This window comes from Drosophila virilis, chromosome 4 (genome assembly GCF_030788295.1).
Source record: "Drosophila virilis strain 15010-1051.87 chromosome 4, Dvir_AGI_RSII-ME, whole genome shotgun sequence".
Classification (NCBI taxonomy): Eukaryota; Metazoa; Arthropoda; class Insecta; order Diptera; family Drosophilidae; genus Drosophila; species Drosophila virilis.
The window spans coordinates 22,946,648-22,970,910 of record NC_091546.1 but is presented as its reverse complement, the minus strand read 5'-3'; the positions used below and the strand labels follow the sequence as shown (position 1 = coordinate 22,970,910).

The 24,263-nt window shown below is 37.3% G+C and overlaps 5 protein-coding genes and 1 long non-coding RNA gene across 11 annotated transcripts in view; 3 read left to right on the top strand and 3 right to left on the bottom strand.

Annotated features, from left to right (window-relative positions):
* The window catches only part of LOC6627418 (UPF0585 protein CG18661), a 67,345-nt gene that overhangs the window by 37,504 nt on the left and 5,578 nt on the right, over nt 1-24,263 (top strand). The window contains exons 1-4 of one of the 6 annotated variants that reach the window (XR_001450112.3): nt 2,899-3,002; nt 3,102-3,734; nt 6,479-6,584; nt 21,429-21,459. Coding sequence is in view for 2 of the 6 variants with exons in the window: in XM_002051055.4 (XP_002051091.2) it covers nt 2,998-3,002; nt 3,054-3,734; nt 5,005-5,008 (690 nt within the window). In the remaining 4 variants the exon portion in view is untranslated. The other 5 variants (XR_001450113.3, XM_002051055.4, XR_001450114.3 and 2 more) reach the window with 5 other exon arrangements.
* On the bottom strand, nt 286-2,613 carry alien (COP9 signalosome complex subunit 2 alien). The gene is made up of 6 exons (XM_002051054.4): nt 2,454-2,613; nt 2,179-2,373; nt 1,981-2,106; nt 934-1,415; nt 542-874; nt 286-479 (listed from the first exon to the last, which is right to left on the bottom strand). Exons 1-6 carry the CDS (start codon nt 2,505-2,507, stop codon nt 335-337), a joined length of 1,335 nt encoding a protein of 444 aa, XP_002051090.1. The 5' UTR covers nt 2,508-2,613; the 3' UTR covers nt 286-334.
* On the top strand, nt 5,212-6,038 carry Try29F (Trypsin 29F). The gene has a single exon (XM_002051056.4). The coding sequence runs from the start codon at nt 5,212-5,214 to the stop codon at nt 6,001-6,003; it is 792 nt and encodes a 263-aa protein (XP_002051092.1). The 3' UTR covers nt 6,004-6,038.
* On the top strand, nt 14,357-15,263 carry LOC6627627 (uncharacterized). Its single transcript, XM_002051057.4, has 3 exons — nt 14,357-14,495; nt 14,559-14,744; nt 14,805-15,263. The coding sequence occupies exons 1-3, from the start codon at nt 14,438-14,440 to the stop codon at nt 15,020-15,022; spliced, it is 462 nt and encodes a 153-aa protein (XP_002051093.1). The 5' UTR covers nt 14,357-14,437; the 3' UTR covers nt 15,023-15,263.
* On the bottom strand, nt 17,129-17,997 carry LOC6627628 (uncharacterized). The gene is made up of 3 exons (XM_002051058.4): nt 17,883-17,997; nt 17,637-17,819; nt 17,129-17,568 (listed from the first exon to the last, which is right to left on the bottom strand). The coding sequence occupies exons 1-3, from the start codon at nt 17,938-17,940 to the stop codon at nt 17,348-17,350; spliced, it is 462 nt and encodes a 153-aa protein (XP_002051094.1). The 5' UTR covers nt 17,941-17,997; the 3' UTR covers nt 17,129-17,347.
* On the bottom strand, nt 18,935-19,659 carry LOC138911269 (uncharacterized). The gene is made up of 3 exons (XR_011416741.1): nt 19,536-19,659; nt 19,314-19,480; nt 18,935-19,253 (listed from the first exon to the last, which is right to left on the bottom strand). It is a non-coding gene; the product is annotated as an uncharacterized lncRNA (long non-coding RNA).

The following is a 24,263-nucleotide window of genomic DNA, read 5'->3' as shown; positions in this document are numbered from 1 at the left end:
CTTCTTACTTATGTATAAAACCATGTTCTTTATGAAGTAGTCTCTTTAAGCAATTGAATATTTGGAATATTCCCCATGTTGGGTGTGGAAATATACTGCGGCTTATCGCTTGAACTGCAACAATTAGATTTATGGTACAAGTACCAGCGCTTATCACAAATTATATGGAAAGCCCTTACCATTTTTTTTATATAGGTAAGGTTTGATACGCTACCTAACCATTGTCACATTTACCGCTCAATAGCTCTCAACTTTTGACGGTCCCTTTTAAATAAGCAGACGGCGTTTAAAATATTTTCATAATTTCGATTAGGTTTTAATCATTGCCTTATGCCTAAGCCATTTTCTGTACTACTGCAAACTGCAGCGATTGGATTTGGTTAGACCATTTCTCCAGCGCATTGTAGCGGGCAGCACTGCTATTAATCTTGTCTAGCTGCAGCACTTGATTCACCTGATCGATGCGTCCCTTGATGGTGCTTAAAGGAAAAATTAAATATATTAGATAGGGCTTAAGCGGATCTGCTGTAAAGTCACGTACTCATCGAGTATGCAGGAAACCAGCAAGCTCTCCACCTCGGCGGGCTCAATGTTGAGTGCATTGGCTATGAACGGTATGGCTATGTTCTTGTAGGGTCTGATCAGTTTAATGAGCACCTGGGTGCGTATGTTGCGCAGTAAGTCCTCAATGTGTTCGCGTATAAACTGATCAGCCATAATGTTGCTGCGATGTTGACGCAATATAGTCTCAAACTCGTTGATGTCATTGTTTTGGTATGAATTAACCAGATTTGTCATGGCCAAAATCTCGGGATCGTTCTTATAAGGCTTGGCCTCCTGCGAGTCGAACGGGTTGATGCCGGACTTCATAAGCCTGTTAAACAGATCATATAAATTATGCAGTTTTAATTATATTACTACAATTTCACCCACATATTTGCTAGCACCAAGTACTTAAGGCAGGTGGTGCGTCTGGGCGAGCCGCTTTCATCATAGTTCTTGAAGGCCTCAAAGAAGTCTGTGTGCGCCTTCTCGAATTCACCTTCACGCAGATGCATTTTGCCGCCGCATTCGCGAATAACGCCCATTATAAGAGGATGTGGAATAGCTGATTTAATGTGCAGCGATTGCTCGTAGAGAGCTTTCAGTTTCTTGTTGTTCTTTTGTACAGTGTACATTTGAATTTCCAATGCATAAATCTCCAGCAATTGTGTGCCCTTTTTTAGATCATCCTCGCCGTCGTCTGTCTGGCAGCTAGAGTGCAACTGTTTGAGTATCTTTTGCAATTTGGTAAAGTCGCTGCGATCAAAGTATAGCTTGCCCAGCTTAGTGTTAGTTTTGAACCACAAGCGATCGTTTTTGGCATCGCGTAGAGCATCCAAAGTGGTCTCATAAAAATTTTGCAGCAACTCCATCTGAAAGTATTTTTTTTTTTTACTTTTAATTGTAATTTTAGTTGAAGATTGTTTTTGTTTTTAGCTTGGCAAGCTGCCTTTTGTATTTACTGATTTTTGTTTGTTAATTAAAAAAAAATTGTTTATTAACGAAAAATGAATTGGCGCCCGATGCCAATAGGATACAGCCCATGTTTTAGAATCAGAGTTACAATTTGTTTTTATAAGCTCTTTCAATCTGTAGCCTGCTGATGGATAAGCTACCCATATATCGTTCTCCGCATTCGATCCCAAATCAAGATGTTCGTCTGATCTTATTTTGGTTGAGGCACACAGACAGATGACGAGGTACTGATGCTTGTGATCGAGAATAACTACACTACATGGGGTCGGAAATGTCTGATTCTATGGGCTACAAATTTAATGACAAATATATGATAATCTCTAAGACATTGCAAATTTGAAGAGGAGTTAGAGTTGACTCGTTAAATATGAAATCTCTTCTCTGATTTTAATCAGATGTAGCCCTGCCTCACGATGCAAGTTCTCACACATATACATATATGTTTGCCAGCTTGTCACTTACGTTCTTGGACGTTGAAATGTAATCCAGTATGGAGTTGATGCTCTTCTCGGAGTGGTTGCGTGTGACAGCGCTTTTAATGTAGGTGAGCAGTTGTTTGTAGCGCACCATCATTTCCTTGTAGTTGTTCTGAGAGTTGATCAAAATGGGTTAATTGTTGGGTTTCTTTTTTTGCTTTTGAATCTTCTGTTGCCCACTCACCAGACTAAAGTTGATTTTTATCATCTGCTTCAGTGCCTTGAAGCCCCACTCACCCTTTTCGCCATTCTCCAAGTCGAGCACCTTTTGGAAACTGGCGAGCGCTGCTGTGGGCTCCATCTCTTTAAGTGCCTTGCTGTTGTAGTATTGATTCTCTAGATCTACGTCCGGCTCCGAGTTGCTGTCCTCTGAGTATTCCTAAAACAGAAGCGGCAAACGAAGTAGATGCCGGGTTTCAAGAACAGCGCTCGTAGAAGGTTTATTGGTCAAATTCTTACCAGGCCATAATCTTCATCATCGTCGCACATGAAATCGTCATCATTATCAGACATTGTGCAGCTTATTTAGGCGCAGAAATAGATTTAACAAAACAATGCCTGTTAAAAATGGCAAAAATATGTGGATCTCACAGCAAATTGTGGCGGTCGAGCGATAGTGTTTAAGCAGCACTGCGCAAAGAAAATGGAATTTATCGATATGCGTGTAATAATCAATACACGCGATATCGATAGTTGAGTGTAAATACATAAGGTTGGGATGAAATATATTGGTTCCAATATATAGTTTATTTAATTAATTATTTAAGTAATAGTACTGCAATAATTTTTAATCGACTACTAGGAAAATTGTTTAATACCAGGATTAATGGGTATTAATATCTAGATGCTTTGTAAAATAGTATATCAGCTGTGTACCATTTTGGGTACATTCGTGCCTTGCTAGAGCTTAACTATTCAACACTCACGAGTTGCGCCAGCCCTGGTCGATTACTAGAATCGCCAGAATCTGAACTAAATAACGTGAGTGAAGCTACACAGCAATATGAGGTAAATTGTTAAACAAATTCTAATTTAACTTATAATAATCACTCAACACAGTTTCACACGACCTTTTAAACGTTTATTGCACGCGTCCACGCTTTGCAGCGCTAGAAAACGTACACATCCATCGGCAGATCGCAATTCGCAGCCGATATCGGAGGCCCTGATCCTGCAGGTGGATAAGAAAACACCCAACTTGCGGCTGCTTGAGATTGCCTCTGGTTCGGGTCAGCACGCTGGCTTTTTGGCGCCTTTGCTACCGAATATAAGTTTTCAAACTACGGAATATTCACGCCACGATTTCGACTCAATTAACGCTTATGCCGAGGACTGTGTCACGGGTAACATTTGCCCGCCACTCTTTGTTGACATTTCGCAGGAGCTGCATCAATGGGAAGCGGACACTGTGAAGCAGGTGAAGCCTGCCAGCTACGATTACATGCTGAACTGCAACATGATGCACATTAGCCCATGGGCATGCTCCGAGGGTCTGTTTCGTGCTGCCGGCCAGCTGCTTAAGACTGGCGGCAAACTGTTCACCTATGGACCCTATGCGCAGGATGGCCAGTTGACGCCCCAAAGCAATGTAGACTTTGATGCAGACTTAAGGCGTCGCAACGCATCGTGGGGCATCAGGGATATCAGGGATCTGAAACAGTTGGCGGCTGTGAATGGTTTGCAGTTGGATCGAGTGACCGATATGCCGTCCAACAATAAATTCCTGACTTGGCTTAAACTGTAAGCAAATGCAAACTATTAACTATCACAACAGATCAGGTCTTGTACAGAACAGAATTACCAGATTCCTCTTCTAGTCCATCGATGTGTATTCGATGTGCAAATTTATCGTTTAGATTTTGGATTGATTCGGCATGCCGAAGTTCAAATATTATTGCACTGATACTGAGATCCCATATCAAGCATTTGATATTTAAGTGATATAGCTGGGTTGGAGTAATACTGAAGCTCGTATTTGCTGAACTGAAGCTTTTTAAAGACAAAAAAGTTCTTTGCAAAAACATCCAATTTACGACCGATCGTTTTCTGCGTCCCAAACACATTCTTTTTTGAACATATAGGACATTATGAAAGCTAGGGAGATCAAAGCTTGCAGCTTTTCGTGAAACATTTTTTTTTTTTTTTTGGTGCAATCTCTGAAAAGAAGCAGGTAAATTTACTCTGCTCATTAAATAAGATAATCTCTGGCTTCTATTGTTCACGAGCTCAGACAAACAGACGGCTGAACATGGACATATATGTATATACAAAACCTTTGAAGCCATTCGTAATGGGTGAAGTGCATTAGAAACATATTTGAATAGTGGCTTCATGAATGCATACAATAAAATTCGTAATTTACATATTTCGGAGAAGGCTTAATACATGCATCTCTTCTCGCTACCAAATGCAATGGTACTTACATTTTTGTATCCGCAAATCAGATATTGATCAAGTTCAAGTTCAAGTTCCACAAAGTCATTAAGGGCAACTATGAAGGATCTATTTATTGGAGCCTTGCACTACGTGTTATTACAAAGACACAAGGCACTATTTATCTGGATAAGCAGATCAAGCAGATGTCAATGCGTTCTTATTCGAAAGATAACTTTAACAAGGAAATGGGGCCACTTAGTATATATATTCTTGAACAAAAACAACATTATTTCTCTGAATCTTCAAGAAACCCAAATCAGGTCCGTTTTTCTGTGGCAAACAATTATTTTGTCTGATTCGAATCACTAAATCGTATAGCTCCTATTGGAACAATTGTCTTAAAATCAAAAAGTCTACAAGGAACAAAAAGTTATCTAGATTTATCATTGGGCAAATTTATTAAAAATTGAATACATGGGCTCTTGCTTATTTTGAGACGTGAAGCTTTCTATCCGCTTTGTTTTTTAAGGACACTTTTTCGAATCTCTTAATACTGATGATAGCTCATATATATATATAAAGAACACCCTGAATTGTTCGCTTAAAAAAAATTAGTTAAATAATTGACTCTTAGATAACATTGTCGATGACGACGACATCGTCTGTGGGCAATAAATTTTACGAGTATCGGCGACGGATTAACTAGGCCAAGTGGATACCTTCGCTATATACACACGCGTGTGATTGACCCTGACAAACAAACGATTGATAACCCATTGGCTTCGTATATAAGCTCGGCGTCAGTTGAGTTAGCGTACCATTAACCCAATCGGAACTGAAGATGTCGCATAACCGGAAGACGCTGCTCCTACCGCTACTGTTTGCCTGCATCGGCTGCTTGGCTGTGCCGCCGCCGGCGGCGTCACAACTGCGCCTGCGACTGGATGGACGCATTGTGGGTGGCATTGAGGTGACCATTGAGGATTATCCATATCAAATATCGCTCCAGCGCAATTATCACATGTGTGGCGGCTCCTTGATAGCTGATGGCTGGGCACTGACTGCTGCCCACTGCGTTGAGAACGCCAACGTGCAATCCCTTCGGGTGCGCATTGGCGCCACGCGCAAGGATAGAGGCGGAGTCCTGGCGGACATACAGCGCGTTCATCGCCATCCCAAATACGATCCCCGCATTATTGACTATGACTTTGCGCTGTTGGAGCTGGCCCAGTATAATGCCACAAATATAACGCAGGCGTTTGTGCAGTTGCCCAAGCAGAATGAAGATATTGAGGATGGGACGCCCGTCACCATTACGGGCTGGGGCAACACCCAAAGTGCGCAGGAATCGACGGATGTGCTGCGCGCCGTTACCGTGCCCAAGGTGAATCAGACGCAGTGCACGTTGGCCTACGATAGTTTTGGTAATATTACGGATCGTATGTTGTGCGCGGGTCTCCAGGAGGGCGGCAAGGATGCGTGCCAAGGGGATTCGGGTGGTCCGCTGGCTGCCCATGGCAAACTGTGGGGCGTCGTTTCGTGGGGATTTGGCTGTGCGAAGCCCGAATATCCAGGTGTTTATTCCAGAGTAGCAGCAGTCAGAGATTGGATTGTTTCAGTTAGTGGAGTTTAATTTTGTTCAAATAAAGCAACTTTTTTTAAACTGCATGTGCTCTTGATTAAAATAAGTACGATGTGGCTCGCCTCTTTATTTCATTAGTCTAATCAAATTCAAATTGTTTAAATTAGCTCGACCCAACGAAAAATATTGCGACAAAGTCGATAAGTTGAACAATTCAAATTGAAATAGCTAATGGGCAGCACTGCAAATGGGCAGCACTGCTGGAAGGTAACAACAAGCTCGCTGCTATGAATGGCGCGCAACTCAAAAAATCTAGTTAACGTCCTTTTAGCATATTTTCATATTTGGCTAAAGAATATGTATTTATATTAAGTTATTTGTCTTTTTCTCATATTTATCTTCATCTTATTCAATCGCGTTTTTGCTATCTTTGCCCTTCTATCGCCTTTTCTGTCTCAATTGCCTTCTATTTAGTGTCCCCTTTCTAAGAGATACTCATTAATATAAGCTTTGCTTTTATTTTCAGTGATTCGTACATGTAAACGGCCAGTAGGCGATTAAAAAAGGCAGAGTTGCAAATGTTTTGCTTCGAGATCAATTTATTTGGTATCTCCCTTTAAAATTGTATGACGGTATGTATGATAAAACTAAATTTAAAAAATCTTATATTTTAATTTTTTGGTCTAATGATGCTTTTGAAATCAGTTAAAAAAAGTTAAAAGCTCGATCGTGCACAATTTTTTATTTTTTTCCAAATATATTTTGTGAGAGCCCATCAATTACAATCTTAACTTTTTACTTGACTTATGGGAAAATGATGTTCCAATAGGAATACTAGTTCGAAAGATGTGATTTTTTATGAAAACCTAAGTATACAAGTTTACCCCTCATCTGCTGTTTCCCTGTTTGTTTTAGAAATTTCAGTTCAGGTAGTCAAGCTTTTGGCTTAATCGAACAAAATGACAATTAATTTGTTCATTGTAAATTGTTGAAAATATATATATATATTTTTCATTTTTACCTGAGTACACTTTACATATTTTGCCACCTCTTATTTATGCGACAATCTTTCACTTGAGTTCAAATACATCCTTTTCTTTTTGTAAATGTGACAAAGTCAGTCAGAATATCGATTCATTAGTTTTACACTGCGTATGTTTGTTTCCCTTTTTAGTTGTTTTTTTTTTATATATATACCCTGTATAGATTAAAAAGGTGTATAAACGGGTATAATGGGCTTGTGTAGGTGTAAGTAGTAGGTAAAGGGAGACATCTTTGACTTCCTAAATAATTATTGATCAGGCCAGGATATAAGACTTGAAATTAAAAATATTTTATACATAAAAAGCGCATTATCATTTTGGTATTTTTATAATTTCGATAAATATCGATTTTAAGAATGTTTTGTGGGAGGTCCACATGCCCCTAAAAGTTCGATATATTACCTTTTTTTCACGAATTGACTATAGCGCTTGTGTGTATTTGTTACGACAGCTCTGGCTGCAGGTCGGGCAATCCCGACTCAAACACCTTTACTTGCTCTTCATGGCAATAAGCGTTCAATTTGCAGTTTCATGTCTTGCCCACGTTGTTTTTGCTCTTAACAAGTTCACGTGCAAAATTGCAATGAGCCAAGTCACAGGACACGGTCCAGACATACACGCACAACCACACACACACACACACACACACACACACACATACACTCTTTAACACTTTGCTCTGTGCTCATATCGAACCGCATCGCTAAATGCTTTGACAATATGGCCACAAGACACTCTGACGACACGCCCCATCAATTGGCTCCTGACTACTGAATTGGTAATAGGAAATGGAAGTGAAACTGAGACGCTGCAGCCTTGCGCCAATTGGGACCGTTTTATCTGCAATTAGTGTAGAGTAGAAAAAAAAAAAAAAAAAAAGAGAAAAAAGAACAAAATTGAATGGGTGCCTGAAAAAATAGGACTATGATAGTTGACACTCGAAACTTATGATAACCTATTCGCTTCTACATTCGCATCCAATACTCGTATCAGTATCTGTATCTGTTCACTTTGCATATGCTATGGAAATATTTGTTTTCATCTTTTGCACTTCTATTTGCTGTGGGCCAATCATTAAGTGTACTTGTATTGGTGTTTCTGGGGCCGTGGGCGTGACTGTCTGTGGCAATGCCTTGCAGTTATTGAGAGCAGGCAATGGCGCCTGTCTCGATGCCCACGTCCTTCCTTTTCCCATCCACACAACTGACATGCTGTGCAAATATTTGGCTTTAAGCTATTTCCGGGTCAATTACGATAGTTGAAACTTGTTCGCAGAAGTGTCTCGAAGTGCAGATGATGAATGGATGGTCCAGCATGCGAGCAGATGTGCCATTATTTCAGTTCGGCTAATGAAAGTACTCTTCATTTGTTATGTACATTGATCAATTAGACTGAAAGAAATCATTTCAAATTTATTTCGTTATGAGTTGAGATGGGGCGGGCCGTGTGTTTACAACACGCACTGGTTAAATGTAACTTGGCCACATTCCAGTTCAGTGAAGTGAAGTTCTAATTAATATCTGCTTCACTAAAACTAACTTCAGAATTTATTCAATTAATATCAAGATGTTTAAAATATCCTGCATAGAGGGACGCTTATCGGGGTTCTTATCCCAGCTTCAGAGTTTTTTTTACGCTCGGGACACTCAAAAATTAAAAGTTGAACAAGTTCAAGATCGTGTTGTTCATAGTATAGTATCCCACGGGCCAGATCTGCCCAGATTGTAATGCCTATGCTTTAAACATCACATTGCTCAGTGTATCGCTTATCATTGAAAACCCAATGTGAGAATTAAAATGAGAATGAGATATATACACGAAAATATGAGATATATGAACCTCGGGTGCAAATCCTTCAGATTTCTCATTTGGGATTGAACATTTCTCCCAAACCCAAAATCGCAAATTTTCAACGTTTTTCTTGTGCCGTCCAGCAACATATTGAGGGGCTTCACATCACGATGAATCCCTGAATTCTCTGATAGCCCATGAAGATAAACGATTTCCTTTAAATAAAACATGAATAATGAAAGTTTTCATGCAATGTGATTAATAAACATATGTGCCATATACCACTCTAGCCTGACGAAGCCAGCTTATACCTTCTGCTTGTATTGCGAACGTATACTAAAAAAAATATAAGAAATATCTGGCGATATGTTATCAGCTGCGATAAGAAATTTGTTTACTATGAATGAAACATATGAATACCCTGAACCCAGCTCCAAGCTGCCATAAGAAACATTTAGTCACATGCAAAGTTCGGCGAATGTATTTTAGAATAGATTCGATGTTCATAGTCCGAGCTTTTTGAATAACGGCAAGAAGTGTGTTAATATACACTTGGCTAATTTTAGCTTTTAAATTATTCTTTATCGATAAAATTAATAATTTCGCCTATGGTATATTTCAAATTTGAATTCTGTAGTTTTTGTAGCTTCCGAAATCGACACGTTTATACAGATGTTGTGTATGCACATTTCTGTCTGTTACAGGGTATAATAAAAATCGCTCACAAGACAGTTTCCTGACGCACAAAACTATGCGAACAGTCTTCCGAATTATCTTGATTACCTATAAAGTATATAGAGCAGTGATCAATATCAATTGTCGTTCGATATAGCTATCAAAATTGCATATACAATTATTATATTCTAAAATGTTCCTCTACAATTTGGCAACAGTATTAGGGTAGTATTTTTTACTATATCATGCATTAAGTGTCGATCGTAAGAACGACTTTGGCATTCATTCTTAACTTAACTTACTTTACTTAGTATTAATACTTTATTTTGCCATCCTATATAGCTGATCAAGCTCAGTTTCTAATAGTGTGGTTAGTGCAGTCTACAGCATTAATACGATTTTTTTTTTTCCTTCCAAATTTGAAAGCCAAACTTTGGCATTATCGAATGGGTAGCTGTTGATAGGGCTTCCGGTTTTTGTCAAACATTTGCCAACATTACAAATCACAATAGCTGCAAATAATTTATCACAATCGATTGGTTCCTGCCACTCGGCCAGATGGGTATGCACACACACACACACACACACACATACGCGCACATACGCGCACACAGGCAAGCACAACTTTATTGTTGTTGCCCCTGTTGCTGTGACAGAACAACAATGTCGACTGCAATACAAACAAATCGACAAACTGTAATAATAAGCCAGCCAGTATGCCATGGTTAGATGTGGAGACGAAAAACGTAGACGAAGACGAAGACGAAGACTCGTGCATTGTCTGCAACAGCTGCAAAAACTTTCAACATCAATGCAGAAAACAAACAAATTTTACATTTTCTATGTCCTTTGGTATTAGTTCGGAATGTAGAGCAATCCTTGACAATGCCGAAGAGGATACAAGAGGCCACTAAAACTTAAGACAGCAGCAGGCAGCGGCTTAAGTACGGCCACAACTCGATATTCGTTGTAGTTAATTTGTCTGGTAGTCAGTCACACAAGGAAAAGTCTCTTATAGCTGGCTTTAAGTACAAACAAATTGACTTTGTTTTGATAAGATTATATATATATTATTTATCAATATATACATTCTTTACGTGCATTGCTCATAAGTACTACAGTGGCTGTCAAAAGTCCACTTCCGTTACATGTTGAGTCCAAAAGCAATACTGAAACAATTAAGAATCGATCGCAGTTTGACAACAACTTAAGTTGTTGGTCAAAATTTTTTGAATCTTTGGATTGCTTGTTTTTCCATATTAAAATCTTCTAGCCCTATAACTGTAGAATGATATAGTGAAAGGCACACAATGACAAAAACATATATTAATATTAAATTTTGCGGTCTCTTTCAATATTGAAGCTTAAAGAAAATGTATCAATGCTATCAAATTGTATAAAGAGCAAGAAGCTCCAACTCTGTAATTTCAAGCACTGATCATTTTTCATAAATTCCTTTCAATTTTATTGCTTAACTGCTTCATCGATTTCATACGATCCTGTATGTTAAGTACTATTATTAATTTAATCTTAATAACTAATGTAATGCTGAATGGCACAACCGTTCGTGTTACTTTTAGGGTCTAAGTTTCTGTTGAAGTTTGCAGCTCTTGCAAAATATGCCTGCTGCTACAAATTAAAGTCAGTGTTCGCCCATTCTCTCAGCAGCCATTTGCAGCTTATTTAACAACAAGAACTAAGGATGTGTTGTAACTGTTGCCGTATTGCCACACAATACACACAATATCCTTTAAGCCGCAAGTGTCGCACATTACGCATACGCAGCGTTGACAGTCGCTTCCTTAAGTTACTCGCTGAGCTTTAAGCTATCACTAGGCCGTCCTGTTAATGCTTTAATTCGAATATATGTTTGTGTGCGGGATATATTTGAAATAAAATTAAATACATGTGTCGCTCTGCTGCTCCTGCTTGTCTATGAATCGGCTGTGGCATACGTGTCGTATGCTTGATGCTCGAAACGATTTTGTAGATGATGCCGCCCGTGGAGGCCGCGAGCTTACGCTAGCTGCGTGCCATTTTTTATGGAAATAATATTCTTGTCAGGATTAAAAAGGATACGTGACCTGAAAATTAATGCAATGCACAAGGCATCTAGCTAGTTTCGCAGTACAAGACAACGACAAGGCTCGCATAGCACTCGTGTTTGTTGCAACGTGTATCTGCCACGCCACAATACGTCCTACCCAAAAATGTAACTCAACTGTCAGCTAGGCAAAAGCGCCCCGGCGACTTTTTTCCGCCCATCTCATGTCTGTGCTTATGTTTATCTTTGGGTTGCCTTCTTGAATCCCCCACTTCCCAATCCTTACCCAGTCGGAGTTGCTTATCGTGGGCATCACAATATTATTGTCCTGTCAGGCGAGTGGCTTGCCTTGACTGTTGCACGTTGTTTTTCTAATTTTTAAAAAAGCATATTGTAATTTTGTTGTTTACCTATTGTCGTACACATGAAATATATATACATGCACACAAACATATTTTTATAAATCTAACCCGCAGCCATTTGTTGTTTGTCTCCTGTTATTGTTCACAGGATTTGCGCTTTTCGTTTACCTTCGAGTACCTGCCACTTTGTCGCAGTTGGAGGCTGGGCAATGGGCATGACCAGGGACAGGGAGAGGGACAGAAAGAGAGAATGGGCTATGTAGTGGGGCATTTGCCATTTGTCCTGTCATTTAATATCCCTTACGTATCCTTGACAGAAGCTTATGCTTCTTGTTGTTTTTCGCATCCTGCAACTGTTTCTGTGGCTCTCTCCTTTTTCTTTTGTATTTAGTTATGTCCTGGCAATGGCCAGGATGCTGATATATGCTTTTCAATTTTTGAAACATTGTCCCCCGCTCCTATTTTTGTTTTATTCCTTTTCTCTTTGTTTATTTGTTATGACAAATGCGTTGGGTTGGGCTTAGACATTAAGACGTGTTTGCAATTGCAAATTTTTTTTATTTTTTCGTCAATAGTATCTTTGATAGTAAATTTATTTGCATATTGTCTTTGTTTTCTATTGGTCAGTTATTTGTGAAAGCTACAAAATATTTGATTTAATCTATGTAGTTTTCTTTTGCCTCCTCATATGAACTTCAAAATAATTCGAAACGAGCTAGCTAGCCGATGTGACGATGGATGCTAAAAATAACTTATCGGTTATATAGCAAACCTATGATTGTTATGACATGCTTATTTTTTTAGTTTTGTTTTACCAGCCCACAACTATATCTATTACTTTATATTATATAGCACATATAATATAATGGATGTTTACCGTTGCAATTCAAGACACATCAATGTGCTTAAATAAATATTGAAAATATTATTGTAAATATTTGTATTTACATTTTTATAATATTGTGTAACTTAAAACTTTGAAAGTGCCCAACTGTTTATTGACTGTTTATAAATATCTCATATTAGTCGCTTATGTTAAAGTAAAGTAACCATGTAGAGTATTTTATAGCCGGGGATGTTGTGTCACTTTTTTATATGCCTTGGCTTATCGATTAACCAAATAACAAACCTAATCTTTATTATGTTGTTAAATGTGCCATTGTGTTACATATATGTGGGTAAAGTACCTACAAAATATTATTTATTTATTTATTTATATTTATTTATATTTATATTTATTTATTAATGGTCGACAAAACGAGTGTCTTCCTCATTATTCAACAGGTTGTACAATATAAGTATATTCTAAAAGCCTAGTTAAAGGATACAATTTTCTAAATAGCATCACCGACCGATGGAGGTGTTTTATTTGCCAGTCCGGCCAGCTGTGCCCCTTTTCACAGCTAATTTTGTCAGTGACGCTATTAGAGCCTACATCTAAGCAGAAGGTTGTAAGTAGGAAAAAAGTGATCTCAAGTGAAATTAAAAATAATCTTAATTTGCTAAATTAATAAAGAAAATACAATAAATAGGAAAAAAGAAAGTAAGAAAATTGTTAATAAAGTAAAGCAATGTAAGTTAGATAAAGAGTGTTAAGTGGATAGGACAAAGAGAAAAGTATTGGGAAATCACCGACACGGTGGGGGAAAATTTTTCAGCCTGTCCGGCTAGCTATGCCCCTGCTCATAGCTGGGAATGGTCAGCGACTTCCCGAAGGTATCCTGAAAGCAACGATTTTATTAGGGGTAGAGACAGTTCGGTAGAGAAAACGTGATGCAAACTATTATAATTTTTACATAGCACGCGAAAAGAATTGTGCATAGCGTAATCAGTTGTGCACGTAGATAGTAATAAGGGGCGATAATTTCTGGTTGGTCTAGCCGGAACAGAGAATTGAAGACGCCCTAGCAGAAAAGGAGAATCAATGTCGCCAATAATCAACTTATGTAGAAGGACAACACCGAGAATTGTCCTACGGTTGATTAACGACGGAAGGTTGAGAAGAAGCAGTCTGCTGGAGTAGGACGGCAACCGAAGATTAGGGTCCCAATTTAAACCTCGTAAGGCAAAAAGCAGAAATTGCTTCTGAACAGATTCAATACGATCCTGGCTGTTGATATACTGTGGAGACCAGATGCAAGAGCAGTATTCAAGGATAGGGCGAACAAGAGAGATGTACAGAAGTTTTGTTATAAAAGGATCGTTAAACTCTTTAGACCATCGTTTAATGAATCCAAGTACACCTTTTGCCTCATTAACTATGGTATCTATATGAAGATTGAAACAGAGTTTAGAATCAAAAATAACGCCTAGATCCTTAACTGTTAGTATACGTTGCAAAGGGATATTGTCGATTGTATAACTAACAAGATAAGGTGTAGTACGATTAAAAGTCATAAACATACACTTTGAACAATTTAGATGCAATTGATTGGCCGAACACCAAAGTTGCATAGCGCTCAAATCGTCTTGTAGACGAGAATGATGTAGGGGGTTAGTGTATGATAGAAAATGGCTCGAACAGTTTAGTTGGTCAGTGCCTCGATTAGCTGCAAGTAGTGTTAAACAAAATGTGGACGAAGCTGATTTTTGGTCTGGTGCTAGCAGCCTTTGCAAGCCTACAGTTTGGTGAGAGTTAAACATGATCTGTGCTTGAATCACGGAATTCACTAATCACACAAAACCCTTCAGTAAACAGCCTTACCTGCTACAACTGCATCTCACCTGACGACTGTCGCAATCCCAGCACCCAAGTCTGCAGTAATGCAACAGCCGACGCCACCAGCCGCTGGTTGAACACCATCCATAGTAATGTGCCCACCGTGAGTGGGAGCAATAGCTTCAAGTGCATGAACCTCACCTATTACTATCAAGCAAGTATGTTATAATTTGCAAGGATGTCTTTTGGGCTGCTTCTACTACTTATTTGACTTACAGACCTAAGCAAGACTCATGAATATCTGGGCTGCTATCATCCCGCAATTTCGGTGTGTCAACTGAACGTTAATGCAACTCAGGGCAGTACCTGGAGCAGGGGCTGCAGCACCTGTGATTGGGACAAATGCAATCGCAATCCTGCAGCCACTTTTAGCAAAAGCACCTATACCATTATGGCTTCAGCTATTACTCTGATCCTAGTTAAATTTGCCGTATAGAAGTTGTAGAAATTACACAATGTATTTATTTATTAATCGAACCCATAACATTTTAAATAACATTGTGTGATTTTCAAAAAACTGTTTGGTAAAGGAGGAACAGAGTAAAGAGGAGTCTACTTGACCTATCTCCTTAGGAGGAGAACATAAATGAGCCTGCGAAGAATGCAAAATTGTGCGAATTATTAAAGGCCAGGCAGTTGCCATATTCAAATACATGCACTCGGTGTCAATTCAATAAGTTTACTGGCTTTATATTTATCTGTAAAACTAAAAAAAAAATCTAGAGTTTGCATGTAGACATTAATTTAAAGTTAAACTACATATTTTGCCGTCATAATAGAGGCGGGGAATAATATTTTATTTATTTACCATTATTAGATAACTAAGTATTTTTCGTATTTGATACCTATTACTCTTGATGGGTTAAGCCTTTCAAGTTACTTTTTTGAATGTTGTTTGTTCGAGTAAAATCAGCCTAAGCAATTTCAGTGGGTAGAGGTTTCAATATTCCGCTAGAATGTCCAGCCCTTTTTATCTTTGATTAGTCAACCCACTGCAAAGTACTGATAGCGTTATCTTCTTTTTATTGGGCGTATAAATGACGACTATCTCCAATGTATGGTACATATAATTGTTAAAAAAAAAAAAATTTCTGATGGTGCCAAGATCGATTAGCTCAAAAATTGTTCTTTAAATGCGGACAAAGCTCACTTATTGTCTAATGCTTACGGTTATATGGGCTTATAGTTTTGATTAGAATTGCGTTTGAATTAAAAATTAATCACGTAAAACCTGAACGCAAACAAAAGCAATAGTTTTGTCGTTGCAGAAAAAGATGGTTCGGGGTATTCCCTAGTCGGCCACTTTCGACTAGAACATTCTAATTTATTTTTATTTATTCAAATTCTATACTCAACTAGCCTCAGTGTAAACAATACGCTCTTTTTACGATCTATTATCGACAACAAATGTAAATCATGCTACGCATTCGCTTGCTTGTAGGTAAAAGGATATGCTAGCATTAGGAATAATAAATAAATAAGAAAAGATACTTATCTGTATATACTTCACTAAAAGTTACATGAAATGTTTGGTGATTTTAATTCTTAAAACCTAAAAGATGTGCTCAACAAACCGTGTACCGTTAACGATTTTTATCGATTGCTTGAAAAGATTACAAGTAATCGAGTATCGAAAACTAATACGTGCTGCGCGGGCATTAGGAAACTTCGATAAACATTCAAGCCAATATATATTCTTATATAACTCAGAAAAATGATCGGACAGGCAGACAGATACGGCTAGATTGACTCGGTGATTGATGCTGGTCAAGAATCTGTATATTTTATGAGATCAGAGTTGCTTCCATTTGCCTGCTACATGCGCTTGCACAAGACTATTATACCCCCTTTAGCCGTTCTCAATGGGTAACAAGCCTAGAATTGCAGTTTAAACATATCCAAGAAAACATTTCCTAGAAGTACTGTTCTGTTATATTATGAAAAGGTATCTTCTATTCAACCAGCTCTATTACATAGACATTTGAATAAATATAGAAAGCACAAAGTGGCAAACTATATAAAAGTAGATTATCTGCAGCCTTCAGTTAGTTTTAGCTGAAATCTCAGATGCACAACATGCTTAAGCGATTTATTCTGTTGCTATTGATTGTGCTTCAAGGAGTTTGTTTGCTTGAGAGCTTAAGTAAGTAAGGGAGTTACGTTCTACAAATTGCTTTAATATGCATAATTTGGATGTTTTCAGCAATAAGTAGCAAGTGGATCAGAAAAATGAAAATTCGATTATTAAATCTACTTGAGTCTCTTCAAAGTAAATAATTAAAATACAGCGAATTTCCATGAAAATAGGTATTCAATGTGTAGAAAATTAGTTGTATTCAAATATACTTGATTTAATGTCTTTGATTCCGTCGTAAGAAATTATTTTTCAACTTAATTTAATATTAGCTTAAGCCTTTTTGTTTATGATTTACAAAGTTTATTTGCTGTTGTTAAGCAATAATTTTTCATTATCTCAAAGAGGTAGCTCTTAAATTGTTAAGCATTTAAAAGGAACCCCCTAGTCAAAACATTTATAGCCGGATTACTCACTATTGTGAAATCATTTAACCGAAGAGTTTTATTCGATTTCGATTCATTTGGGTCGTCCGCAGCCGCATAATCTTATCGAACAGTCGACGGAAATATTTAACACTTGATAAGCCAGTTGTGAGATTGTTCAGGCAAATTCTATAGAATATTGACAAATGGAGTAATAGGCTATAGAATATTAGACCTTGTGCTGCTAAGTTTATACACAATTTTAAGCATAGATCTTGGCCAGCATTAGAGATATCACTGTGGCCGCAATTGTGTAGACACTGCTGCTCAGCTTGCCAGCTGGATTCTTGTTGCACTTGTTGCCAGAGCAGATGGTGCACCTTGCCTTATTCCAGCTATATGCATATTGGGGCTTAAGTGCCAAAGTGCAGGCGCCCACATCTGGATGAACACAACCATGTAGCTGATGAACCACTGAGTTATCTGCATTGATAAATACAATATGATATAGAAATTCTGCTGCATAAACACTGGCATTCACATATACTCACTATTCGCATAGGTATACCTAAGAGCAAGACAATCGAATCTGTAGCTACTTAGATTGCGCACATTCTGATGATAAACTTCTAAAAAGCTGCTCGTCTCACTGGCAGCAGCATTGGAGCAAGTGGTTTTCCTTGGTTTTTTGCAATCAGCTGCGCTAGTGCAGGTGTAACACGTCAAGGAGTTGGCTTTATTGGATAGTTTCCATTAGTTAGTTTCAGTTATGTTTCGTCATGAATCAATTTACTCACCCAACTGCACGCAGGTGAGAGCAATCACTACACTTATAATCAACGTTTTCATATACATTCTGTAGACTTGTGAAGATCTTTCGGGCACCTTTTGTTTGCAACTGAACTGACTTTGCTTTTAGTGAGTGGTTTTATATTAGGCATTATTTAATAACATGGGTTGGTTTATCAAGAAGCTTATCTTAACGGAATGCGAGCAGTAATTCAAGGTATAGCATAAAGTTGTAATATCTATCTATTGCGACTTGCAAATACACTTGCTAAATATTTTTCGCGGCAATCTACATATTTTGAATAATATTCCATTAGCCAGCTAATAGATACATGCTACTACTTTTTCTAATGTTATATGATGTCTAACTTTTATTTTTTTTGTTTATATTTTTTATTTGTATTGGCAAGAATTAGCCAGCAATTTTGTCTATAGCATGACATCGTGTGTATGTATAGGAGCTACGCCTTATCATATGGACAAGGTTTTATTGATAAGTGTTTCAATTCTGCAGTCGTTGTCGTTTCTTATGGATGTCTAGCTAGGTGATTTTTAAATCTCTCTTTACATTGTTGACATCTTGACTTAGGGGCTGGCTGGCTGTATGGCTGTGTGATTCTGAAATGTTTTCGTTAATGTAGTTTTCTTATGCGGTTTTTGCGTTTCACGCTTTTTGGAAAATCCACTGCCGGAAGGCAAATATGGGTTAAAGTTTATATGAGCGCTAAGTAAATTTTTAGCTACAAACTGATTTTTAAGAAATACGAGCTGCTACAGTCTTATTACCCGGAGAATGGGGTAAAAAATTTATGTCTACACCCGAGTGTATCAAAAAATAGGCGTGCGATTTTAAATGAATATGATAAGATTTCATAATTGTTGGTTTTGCTGATAGTTAATAATTTTAGACATACTAGACAGGAGCTATCTTTGTATACAAAAAAGTGAGGAGTATTTTACCGTTATATTGTTCTATCTGAATGAATATTCCATAAGCGTCCAAAAATATTTATGAAATTAAAGATAATATAACATTTTCTTAGAAATTTATTTTGCTTAGATAACATCAAATAAAAACTCATAGTCGATTCTATTGATTCTGGGTTACTGGGTTACATCAATTTCGCAACCGTAGAACCGTTGCACATTCTTTAATCATCAGCTATGCTAACGCAACCGTTTGGTAAATAGCAGAGTTATAGCTGAGGCTATAATGGTAAAGGTGCTTTTGCTAAAAGTGCCCGCTGGATTTCGATTGCAATAGTTCCAATTACAGGTGTAGCAAAAGTTGTAGCCAAAGTAGGACGTCAATGGAAACTGATCGCAGACTTTGACATCCGGGAAAATGCAGCCACGTAGTTCAGTCAAAGTTTGATTGGCTGTGAGTGAAAGCCCACTTAAAATATTTTTAACAAAATCCAACAACGATTTTGACTTACATATATAAGTGAGGTTGAAGCACTCGAAATTGTTGATATTATTGACATACGGCAGATCCTTGAAAATGGTGCATTGTTTTCCAAGGCTGTTTCATTGCTGCACTCTTGGGTGTTGGCGTTGCGACAGGACTCGACAGAATCGCAGCTGTAACAGGTCAGCGCATTACCTAAATTTGTGGACTTTATTGAGAAAATCCTTGTTGTTATACTCTAAGTTCTCACCATGCTGGACAGCCGTGAAAGTCCACAGAAATAAAGCGATTACCAATTTTTTCCACATATTTAATGACGAACTTTTCGCTTAAGAAATAAAATCGAAACTGATTTTCCAACTATCATGTCAGACGGATTATATACGCCTGGATCTATTTCATGGGTTAATTGCGATTAGATTTATTAGTTATACTTATTTGTTTTATTTGATTTATGTACATGCAATTAAATCCAATAACTATAATGGTATAATCAATTAATGAAGGCTAACCTTGATGAAAGAGTAGACTGAATAGTGGGGTTTCAGGCTCGCGTCCGTGCTTGCTAAATAATATGAAATAACAGTAATATTATAATAGGAAATATAGTAATAATAATAATAATAACAAAAATAAAAATAGTAATAATAATAATAATAATAATAATAATAATAATAATAATAATAATAATAATAATAATAATAATAATAATAATAATAATAATAATAATAATAATAATAATAATAATAAAAGTAATAATAATCAAAATAATACAGAGAAATATATTCAGTACATTATTAGAAGTAGGATTGAAAATATAAGAACCTTGGGTAAGAATTGCAAATGCAATTAAAAGAGTTAAAATTTTAAAATAATAACAATAAATCATAAGTGTTTGACAGCCTTAAATTGTCAAATCATTGATTTAACAAGAGTATACACATAGCTCGATGGTCACCAGGTCCGATCTATGTAGGCAGTTATATAAATTCAGCAGCTCTTGGGGTAAACACATAACACAAACCATAGTTTAGAGCACATTGCCATCAAAAACAAGCAAACAATTGAATCGAAAAACCAATCAGTCAACATGGTTACCTCTGAAAATACAGCCGATATGCCGCATAACGATGTCCATGCTGTCCATAGTGTCCCCTGTTTCCTGACCCCCTATTCTCTTCACACTGCTCCATGGCGCCTAACCCCAACACCAAAACTCAGAGAAAATGCAACATTTTGTGCCAAAAAAGAAAAACAACAATACAAAAATTAATTGATGACGCACCCACACGAACAAACACACACACACATACTTTCACACGCACACACACGCACGCACACAGCCACATGACGCGCCAACACTAATTGGCAGTAACAGCAACAACAATAATAACAACAATGGCAGTTATGTGGGTCCACGAAGTCGATTTGATAACGGCAGGCGGAGGGAAAATCCATTGGTTATGAAACGACTGCAGCGAGTGTGGGTTGAGCCTCTTTGGGTGGCGAATATTGTATCACGGCAGGCAAATCGATGCAGACATAGACGAACGGCAATCAATCAATTAAATGCCTGACTGCAACAGCAACATCAACGGCAACAACAGCAACAACATCAACATCAACAGCAACAGCAACAGCAACAACATCGCCAAGAACATAATTCGAGGCTTTGCAAAAACTGTAGCCGACTGTTGGCCGCTAGCAAAGAAGCAAACATTTTAAAGATTTATTTATGTTGCGGTTATTAAGACTGAGTTGATACATCAGTAGATATTTCATCGAAGCACAGTTTTGATAGGAAGTCCATTAGAAAAGAGTTTAGAGCTCTGCAACACATTGCCTAGGTTAACTTTGGTTTCATAGTAATTTTTTATTCACAATTATTATGTAAAACAAGTAAGTAGCAGATATCGATTTTTATCGACAGACGAACGTTTCTAGATCGACATGAGCATATACTTCATTGGATCAGAGATGGTTCCATGTTACATAAGTTTGCACAGAACCATTTTACCCTTTTTCCCCTTTTTAAATGGGTTCAGGGTATTAACAAAAGAATAATTAACTGACAAGAATTAAAATTGTCTTTTTTTTTAATGCATAAACGATGTAGCTTAATTTTTTCTTATACATCTTTCAGGCTGATGTAATGCAATGGATGCCTTGCACCGGTAAGTTAAATAATCCAAAAATATTCCTTTAAAAGATACATATATGGTATTTATTTAATTTTTTAATTGTTAAGCAAAAGTGTGCATTGGTCAATTTATTTTCTAATGACATTTCAGTCCATTTTTTAATCCCCCAAAATAATGTGAATACAATTTGTACGTGCTTAACAGCTTCTAGACAAACCGCATGTCGATTGTTTTTAAATATGCATATCATGATTTTGTGACAAGTTAACAATTAAATCAATATTTAATTTATACAATGACAAACATATTCCGCCACAACCCCGCATCCACGGATTATCAATTAAGCGCCTATTTGCCATGCAAAAGAAATAAAAAAAAAATGTATTTTTAAAAATTGCGGCAGCTGTCAGGCATTCAGTGTCAAATTACATTAATAATATGAACACGGGAAAAACCAACACGGCGAAAACTGAATAAAAATACTCGCATTGACCAACGCAGGATGTCGTGGAATGGTGAGCGAGGGGAGGGGCGTCAACTGAATTAACCGCGAATTACAAATCAATTTAAATGCGCGTTTCGAGGCCAAAACTTTTGGTCACAATGAAAATTGAAAAGCGGCGCATTTTTCATTTTTCCAGCTGGTCCTTAGAAAAGCGCTGCACAAAAACTTTTAATTCAATTCTTGTCAGGCATGTCAATGAGATAGCAACGAGCAGCAGTTGCTCATTTTGTAGCTGGTGTCTGAGGGCGAGGCTGAGGGATTCTCGGCATTGCTGAAATCAGGAGTTCTTTAATGCATGCCACATTTGTGCTACCGACGCGCTAATGGAAATTTTTAGCTCATCACATTAAAAGCGCTTAAAGTGCACGCGAACTTACTAACTATCAATCTATATAAACATATTTAGCGCGGCATGAGCTGGTGTATCTGCATCTTTGTCTTCGCTTTTGCTTCTTTTTTAGTTGTCTAGTTGTCTTAACATGCAAAATCACGTCTATGTATCTTAATAACTTTTCGTGCTTGTGCAAACAATGCGAACGTGAAAGTTGAATTGCTTTTCCCAGTTAACGTGTTGTGTTGTGGCTAAGTTTTCGTTGGATTTGGTTTTGTTTCAAGATTGGGCCATAGATAGAGCATTGGCTGTTCTCAATATGCATAAATTCCAGCTACAGATTGTAGCTGAAGTCCAAACAATAGTTAGTTTAAGGTGCGTTTATAAATTGAACATTTACTTTTCAGAGCTGTGCTCTGCCCCATGTATTAAAGGGAATATTTATGGCTGTTAAAATCTTTAAGTTTTGGAGTACATAACAAGCTGGTTCTATATGAATGTTGCGCAAAACGAGGACGTTTCATATAATCTATATTTAAAAACAATTTGTTCGACTCTGACTTGAAACCACCTTGAAATTTACTTAAAACGTAGTTTAGATATTGAGACTCTATGTCTAATATGCCGAGTAAAGTACATTTTCCATAATTTTTTATTTGAATATTGTTGATAATTTTTCACTTAAGCAATAAAATAATCATAAAGTCTTTTCATAATTTTAAACCTTTTTAAAAATGTACAATTGCCTAAAATATTGATTATGAATTTGGGCTAAATGTGAGTTTATCTTAAGCCTAGTCTGAAGCATAGCTTAGAGTTAAAAACAAAATTTTCCTGCTTACCATAAGTAACTTTTATAAAATGACTCTTTTTTATGCATTTATATAGCATACTTTAAGTAATTTAGTATTTGCTTCTGCCAAAATTAAATATATACTCTCGCCAAACGAAATTTTCTGTCTTATTTTGTATCAGCTTCCAACTTTGCACAATAGTATCTCATTTTAAGCTTGTTTATAACGAAAAATTAATAGTGGCTAGTTGTTAATGCATGTTGTGCTACCCGCTCTTTACACACAACCTTTCTCTATCTGTCTCGCTCTCTCTATCTCTTCCTCTTTCAGTTACTTTGGCACTCCTGGAACAGTTGTCCCACTTGCGGCCTGTTTACATAACATTGGTTTTCATGTGTATTTTTTTTATCTGGCGTCAAGGTGCAAATGTGCATGAGTGTTGTGTATATGTTCGTGCATGTGAGTGTGTGTGTGTGTGTGTGGCAACACTGTCCGGCTGTGGCCACGCGTTCGGGCAAACAATACCAATTACCAGAGCATATCAGCCATGCATCAGGATATGGCAGGATGTGCATGGTGAGGTCGTCCCTGTGTGCGCGCTTCCTGGCTCGCCGCCGGCTTTACATATTCATATATATATATATGTATGTATATATATAAGTAGTGTGTATGTATGCATATATGGCAAATATATATATGTACACACATATGGGTGCATGTCTACTTGCTACGCCGATGTAGATGTCCCGTTTGTGTGTTTATTTTTGGCTATTTGCTCGTTTAACTGACATTCGTCGCTGGCCGCGATTCAGTTCCCGCCAACTTTCTGACCGAGCACCGCGAACCCATTGTACAATTTTAATTGGCGTTTCAGTTATTGAAATGTTGCACTTGCAACGCTTTTAGAGCCCTGCCGGACAGGGTACTATGGGTTCGCTCACAGAGATTGACCACCTTCGATAGTTAAACTATATGTGGCAAATGAAGCATTAATTCTAATACACAGTTTTATGGATTGATATGTGTGATATTTACGCAATATCATAAATAAATTATCAACTAGTATTATACATAATTTCGCATACTTAAGAATACTTTATTTTATTTATATCAAATATGTTTTCATATAAGTGCGTAATTTATTTGGTTACAACTAAATGCTCAAAGCCTTTGTTAAGCAACAAAGATTAGATATTAACAGGAATTG